The sequence below is a fragment of the Lycium ferocissimum genome, chromosome 3 (assembly GCF_029784015.1).
Source record: "Lycium ferocissimum isolate CSIRO_LF1 chromosome 3, AGI_CSIRO_Lferr_CH_V1, whole genome shotgun sequence".
Classification (NCBI taxonomy): domain Eukaryota; kingdom Viridiplantae; phylum Streptophyta; class Magnoliopsida; order Solanales; family Solanaceae; genus Lycium; species Lycium ferocissimum.
In genome coordinates this window covers 33771612-33779554 of record NC_081344.1, presented here as the reverse complement: position 1 = coordinate 33779554, position 7943 = coordinate 33771612, and the positions used below count along the sequence as shown (strand labels likewise).

General features: G+C 37.5%; 2 protein-coding genes across 2 annotated transcripts; both read right to left on the bottom strand.

The window, feature by feature from the left end:
* Window positions 1-594: 594 nt before the first annotated feature.
* On the bottom strand, window positions 595-1184 carry LOC132051103 (uncharacterized). Its single transcript, XM_059442386.1, has 2 exons — window positions 1088-1184; window positions 595-1010 (listed from the first exon to the last, which is right to left on the bottom strand). The coding sequence occupies exons 1-2, from the start codon at window positions 1171-1173 to the stop codon at window positions 776-778; spliced, it is 321 nt and encodes a 106-aa protein (XP_059298369.1). The 5' UTR covers window positions 1174-1184; the 3' UTR covers window positions 595-775.
* Window positions 1185-5447: 4263 nt separating this feature from the next.
* LOC132048846 (trimethyltridecatetraene synthase-like) lies at window positions 5448-7642 on the bottom strand (the record flags this gene model as incomplete). The annotated part of the gene is made up of 2 exons (XM_059439532.1): window positions 5448-5745; window positions 7145-7642. Coding segments are annotated over 2 exons (570 nt in total), but the record flags the coding sequence as incomplete, so codon positions are not given.
* Window positions 7643-7943: the final 301 nt, after the last annotated feature.

The following is a 7943-nucleotide window of genomic DNA, read 5'->3' as shown; positions in this document are numbered from 1 at the left end:
GAAGTGTTGTAGAGCCGCCATGTATCTCGGAAACGTCTTGAAAGAGCCCTCCCAATTGCCGAAGACTATCTCATGTGCACGCCTACGCCCAAGATACGCCTTCCTCCTAGTAACAGTTTTGCTATATACTTTCAGGACGACTCTAATACAATCTTTAATAGGGAACCTGAAAAAGTTAAAATATCAGCATATAACAACGAGGAACATTATATTAACACCAAAAATAAAATAAACTTAGGCGAAGGGGATACCTTGGATTTTCTCTAATGTCGCCAACTAATACGCGCGCAATCAAATTAGTATCTAGATTGCAATGATCATCTGGGAGGTCACCCATATCACAAGTGTGCTTTGTGTAAAACTTTGAAATAGTCCACATCTTTTCAGCAGTTTCCTTACCACGGAGCATCCATTCGCAGCCTTGATATTTTCGCTTGCAGACCAATCGCCAAAGTTTTCGTGTGGAATCGTCAACTTTAAACTCCCTCATCCCCCGGATGCAATAAATCTTAACGATACTTTGCAATGATTTTTTCGAGCTAAAAATCATCCTTTTTTCTATATGAGCCTTTTATTTTAAAAGATCCACTGGCTCTTTCCACAAACTTCATCGAATATGATCATCATCCCTAGTAAAGACAAAGGCATCTGGGAAATCTTGAAGATGATCAAGATAGGGGATCTCATCGGAATGCCACTGAATCGGGGTCGACTCTTGCTGTTGAAATTGGCTTTGCGGCTGAACCGGAGTCGACTCTTGCTGTTCAAATGGTTGCTATGAATTCAGTTCCTCCTCGTGTGTCGGACTATTCATCATGTCTTGTAATAGTTCTACTTGATGTTGAGGATTAGTTCCAACCTCAATCTCATCGTCACTTTGCTCATCGTCACTTTCCTCCGCATTAGGTATTTCCTCACTATCGCTGGATGATGTCACTATATAATTCGGATAATCCGGACCATCCATAGCAGGCCTTTGCCTATAATTTGGTGCAACCACCACATTCTCCCTACATAAGAAATTAGGGTGTTTTAACTACTACACATCAAATAACACTATTGATGTTAAAAAAAAAAATAGACGTACCGATAGTAATCAACTGCACCGAAACTTGAGGAAGGACCATCTCTTTGAGTTGTTGGATAGGCCGAGGATGTTCCAACCCGATTCATCCATCCCGATTGAGGAGACCGTCCGATATGATCCATATCGGTGTATAACCCCTAAATAATATAATCGACATCATTAGTAGCATTCAAGTGCCACTACACATAATAATAATAATAATTAATAATAATAATAATAATAATAATAATAATAATAATAATAATAATAATAATAATAATAATAATAATAATAATAATAATAATGAATATAATAAAATATTTACCCATCAAATTGTATTTTGCAACGATTGCCGACTTAAACTATCCGGAGGCATTTGGCTAGTCAAAATGCTTTCATAGGTACTCGTATCGGGGTAATTGTGTTGATAAGTAGGTTCCGCTTGAGTGACTTCGGCTCGAATTATAGACGGGGCTTCCCGACGAGGTCTATTTCGGGCTTCCGAGGAGCCCTAGCCATGAATTCAAGTCGATTAATGGGGACCTTCTCTATATACATTTCAAGGACGTTTAAAGTTATGCATTGCCTATAATCATAAGGCGCCTTCAAATAATCAGTCAAAGAATCATCGTCTTGAATGTACCACTATCCATAACTAGTTACACCTTGCGGCGTAAATGATATTGGATATTTTCCAATTATATTTAGATCAAAATCACTTCTACTAACTTGTAGTCTATTATACAAGGCTTGGAGTAGTTTTGAGAATTTTAAATCAAATGGAAACTTAACATGGTATTTTGGGGAAGAATCATAGCGCAAATTATTTTCCTCGAATATAATTTGTCCGTCCCAAAATAAAGAAACTCTAATTCTTGGAACATCTGCCATATTTTGAATAATTTAGGAGGAATACAAAATGCAAAAACTAGATGAAACTTCGAATTTTTTGCTTTTTTTGCCTTATACGAACTCGGTATTAATAGGATTTGAAGTTTGAATATAGAACCAACGTATGCATGCAATTACAGTGTCTTGCAGTGTTACGTCAAATCAAATTAAGTACAGAGTGTTGCATAACGCATGAAATAACTGCGTTACGTCAGGTCACAGCAGAATAGCGCAGTAAATTACTGCGTTATTTTGTCACAAAGCAGTAAAATACCGCGTTATGATAGTATGACACAGTAATTTAATGCGGTATACTGGTATTTTACTACCCTATACCGCAATATTTGTCACCTCAATCAAACGTAAAAAAACGTCATGATTCGAATCAAACTTTATATAACGTAATTTGACGAATAGTTGTTACCAACCACACAACATTCCACACAAAATTGAGTTACTCTGTCATTTTTTGACTAATTTAGAGATATTAGTCGTGTTATATCGTTCACTCTAGCAAACATATTTGAAGCAATGGGTAGGACCTGGGAACTAGATGATGATGATTTTCATTACTCAAATAACCCTAACGATAGATTCAATCGAGAATACAATAATAAAATGAGAGAGGAGTGGGATTGGCGTGTTAGGGAGGCTGCAACACTGGAGCACAAGTTAGCATCAGTAGGGCTTAAACGCCCAAAAAAACGTGCTATGTCAATGCCTCGCGGAACTCCACAAGAGTTTAATTTGGCTCTTAATCGTTTTCGCAAAGAGAACAATCGGATGCAAATACGTTACCATAGGGTAGAATATGGTATACATGGTAGCACAAGATTTAGATCCAAGTGGGATTCGGACTGTGAAATGTCCGATGAAGATTAATATTTTTCTTACAATAAGGTAAGTAGGTAGGGTCATAAAGACCCTCCCCCCCCCCCCCCCCCCCGAGGGTACTTGGGGGTTTGCAACTATATAAGTAGCCCTTTCTTTTGTTATTAGACTACACCATATTCAATGTCGAGTAGTAGAAACTCAGCTTGGTCTTTACTCCTTCCAAAAGAACCAAATAGCAGTGTGATGATGAGAGTTCAAATCATAGCGAGTTTTTCGAGCGATACCAGTGATTTCAAACTAGATGAGCTAAATCCCCACCTTCTTATAGAGCGTAATGATGATTTCTGAAGTGTGAAATATTTAGATCCGCGAGAATATTATTGCGGTTTACGCCGAGAATGGTCACATCGGCTTGCTGAATCAGAACATCTTGTTCGTAACTTGAAAAGTCTCAACGCTCCAATCCCAACAAGGTACTCCTTAACCATGCCTCAAGTAGGTCCAGAAACTTGCGAGCTTGTCGTGCAAAGGATTAGAAAGGAAAACAACAGAATGCTGGCAAGATGATGTAGATTTTACATGCTAAAGTTGGCCGAAGAACAAGCATCATCAACCCGTAGAGAACTAACTACTACTGAAAAAAGATGTGTCTTAAGAAACCGCCAATATTTTTCTGAGGACGATATTGAGGACTTGTACTCTGATGATGATTAAGAATGTTGTGATTTTAGTTTTAAGTTTAATTTATGATTATGCTGTTATTTTGAAGAATATTAGTATGTTAAGTATTTTCATCTACTCAAGGTTATGAATGATGCAATTTAATTAAGTTTTTTTTTTTTTTTTATGAATGTTTTTGCCATTTTGACTAACTTTTGATTAATTATTAATGAACAAGTTTAAGTATTCGTAAAGAACTTCAAGCTAATGTCACCGAGCCTTCAAACGAAAATGGCGTTCGAGCACTTTTCAACCACTAAAACGGCCATCCGAACTTTTATGTATCCTTGATGTATTGATCCTACCTTATTAATCGCACAAAAATAAGTAGGGTTCTATATAAAATATTAAAGTTTCGGGTCCCGAAGCATGATTAATCTATGGTCAAAGTACGTTAAAAAGTGTAATGGAAGAAGGGTTAACCAAAAGGGCCGAAAAAAAAAGGAGGGACACTATAGCGCGGAAATTATCTTGCGCTATATCGCTAACGGAGCCGTCCCCAAGCAATTATAGCGCAAAGTAAGTACTGCGCTAAAGGTAGTTTGGTAACATTTTTTTTGTTGGGGTATTTTGGTTCAAAATGTTTTTTTTTTGGGGCATTTTGGTTCCGGACTCCAGAGAAGATAGGGGAAAATATCTAAAATACATCTCAAACTTTGCCTGAATTTGCTTAACACACCTAATCTTTACGAGGTCCTATTACCCCCTGATATATTTTAAGGAATTTTTTTGGCATTTATCGAGTGAACTGGATAACAATTCAAACATGCTGAACAAAATGCCAAAAAACAAAGAGTCCAGTCATTTTTAGGTCATTTCACTCTTCGAACAAAACAAAAAATTAGAACTCTCTCCTACACTCTAAATTTTTTTTTAAAATTTTTTTTCATGGAGAAAGCAGTTGATTCTCTTGGAATTTGATCTTGTGAATCCCTATATTCTTTCATAATCAAGTCTGGGCTTGTGTCACATTGGATTTTGGTTTGATTTTTCTAGATAAATGCCAAAGAAATGCTTTAAAAATATATTCAGTGGGTAATAGGACCTCCGTAAAGATTAGGTGTGTTACAGTAAATCCGGGCAAAAGTTGGGGTGTATTTTAGACATTTTCCAGAGAAGATAGCAGAAACACACCATTCAGGATATATTCAGGGGTCCATATGGCCATATACTTTTAGGTTTTTCTTATGACATTTCCTTCCTTTAGACTAAAACAAATTCATTTACTTATATACAAGAAGTGATAGTATTCAATTTTAAGATAAGACCTCTACTTATAAAGATGGTGGGAGAGTCTTGATTCCATGATCATAGGAATCGGCTTTTTCGAGCGTGTAGTCAATCCATAAATCTCCTCCATGCTTATTTCTTCTGGCTTCATGTCTCTTGCAAATTTCCAATTGAATCCATGCAATACGTTACGCATAATACATAAACAAGCCCTCAAACTAGGCCTCAGTTGGCAAGTATGCCCTCCAACTTTGGGTGTGCACAAGTAGGCACCCCAACTTGTCTCCACTATGTCAGTTGAACACTCCAACTTACAAAATGATCATCTAGACACCTCTAAATTTATGTGCCACGTCATTTCCTCGTCAGCATTTGTGTTTACACGTTCAACTTTATACAAGTTGTGGTGCCTACTTATGCACTCCCAAAGTTAGAGGGCATATTTGCCAGCTAAGGCAAAGTTTGAGGGCATGTTTATGTATTATGCTAATAAGTTAGCCATCGTGTTCAGGACAGGCTTTATCCTAAGTCTATAACCAGGGCACCTCCTCCTTCCTGAACCAAATGGAAACAGCATGAAGTTTTTCCCCTTTATGTTAATGTCATTGTCACGACCTATTTTGCCTAAGTCGTGCGGGCACTTACCTTTCCCACCTCAATAAGCGAACCCTCAACCCAACGATAAATAAAGACATGAATAATTAAATCAAGTAACGAAAAAGAATACATACGTAAGTCTCACGATAATATATATAGTAGAATAGTCCAAAATAATAATAGTGCCCCCAGGGTCTAGTCTAAGTCATACAAGAGCATCTAAAAGGAAATAATACAAGTCTGGAATAATAATACATAAAAATGTCTATGTCTCTAAATAGGAATAGGACATAAATAATAGAGAAGTCTTCAAGGCAGCGAACGGTCATGCTCACCTAGAAGACTCGGTGCAATTGCTGAAGACAACAATCAGTCACGAGAGATGGAAGCAGAACCAACCTGATACTCTGCATTCATAAAGGAATGGAGCAAGTGCAGGTCAGTACAAACCAACGGTACTAGTAGGCATCATCGGCCGACTAAGCATAGCTAATACAATTCCGATAATAAAGCAAGATAAGCAGATAAACCAACAAGTATAAGTTAAGCATAATAGAAGTCAAGTATGCGTCAACACCTAAGCAGAGCATCTAATCCCAAGTGTGCCAAGTCTCAATATATCAAGTCTGAATCCAACGTCATAAGTACAACATCAAATCATCTCCAAATCAAGCCATGATGCAATGCAATCTAATAATGTATGAATGCAATGCAATGCCATGCAAATGTTGTGTACACATGTACTCCGGACGGAAATATCGACATCTCGATAGCACAACCCAAGGTGACTCGCGAAGTCTAAGTGCCACCCGTCCCGAATCTTTGCCCAATAGAAAGACTATAACGACCAAATAGATCGTTACGGTCATTTTCTAAGAATCTTTCTGGAATGAACTCTTCTGGCCTATCCCAATACTTTGGATTTCTTCCTAAAGACCATGTGTTTACAAATACCATTGTCCATTTTGGTATGTCATGACCAAAGAAAATTGCAGTTCTCTATAGAGTAATGGAGAGGAAGTAATGGAGTTAACAGATGCAATATAAATACCTCTTTTATTATGGCTTCAATATAAGGCAGTCAGGAAGAGTCCTCTTCTTCTACCCATCTTCCTTTCCCTATTGTTCTATCAAGTTCTTGGTTTGCCTTCTCTATGATCTTTGGGTTCCTCAGAAGTTCTTGAAATGCCCATTTTACTGTTCTTGCTGAAGTATCCGTTCCACCGGCCAACAGATCCTGGTAATTTTTACAAAACCATGCATGTACTGATTAAACAAATTGAGTGAAGTCGTCATAAGATATAATACAAGTCATAGAGTTAATGGTCAATGAACTATCACTTTTTTTTGCAAGTTCCACACATCAACTATCAGTTGTTCCCTTTTCCTACTTAAACTATCACCATCTATGTATTAAAACACACATCAAAGCTGATTAGGCCTACTATCAGTTGTGCCCTTTCCTACCTAAACTATCACCATCTACTCAACTAGGTGAATTTTTTAATACATACACGGTGATAGATCAGGTAGAAAAAGTGAATAGTTGATAGTTGGGGTGTGAAACTCGCGAAAAAGTGAAAGTTCAAGTGTATTTTTGACTATTATCTCAAAGTTATATATGCTGAATTTGAGAAAATAAAACTCGGATCCATCCTGTAAGCATGCAGTTAGGTTCTAAATCATCCAGCAATACATATAGTTGTGGGTACAACTCCTAAAAATTAGTCAATCTTTCTGGACTCTAATTTTCGCACCATATGGAGAATTAATCTAAAGGAAAATAAGAAAACGGAGAAAACTTACAAGGATTAATCCCATTAGGTTATCGGTGGTGAGCTTAACTTCAAGATTAGGGTCATCAACTAGTTGCAACAAGACGTCAACCATATCCTTTGTGACAGAATCCTCCTTAGCTTTAGCCTTGTGATCTTCAAGCTCATAGTTGAAAAATTCTATCAATTTTTTTTCCAAAGCCTTCATTCTCTGTATGTACCCTTGCAAGTCAAGCCAATTAAGCCAAGATATCCAATCCCCAATATTAATCATCCCACCAAGAATAAACCATTCATCTAGCATCCATTGCAATTTTTCAGTTGGCGCTATTGTATCATTTGATTTTGACTCATCCCTATGGTATTTTCCACTCATAACCATCCTACTTATAGTGAAAAATCTAAACTTAGGTAAATGGCCATTGAGGAAAATTAGCTTTCCTGATAGAACATAAAGACGAGAAATCAACTTTCTCCTATCCTCAACACGAATGTACTTGAACGGATCAAGACTTTTTGGATTAAGGGTGTGTTTGGTATGGACGAAAACATTTTCCATAAAATGTTTTTCAATTTTCCCATATTCGTTTGGTCAAAAATTTTGGAAAATATTTTCTTTAGGATAACAAGTTCCTCAAAAATGGGGAAGATGACTTCCCTAATAAAAGTAGGGAAAACAAGTCTATAAGTGCATTCCACCAACCACCCAACCCACCCCCACCCCCACCCGCAATCAAACCCCACCCCTACCCCACCCTTACCCCACCCCATCCTCACACCACGCACCCCCGCCCCACCCCCAACCCCCTCCCAATTTTTTATTTTTATTT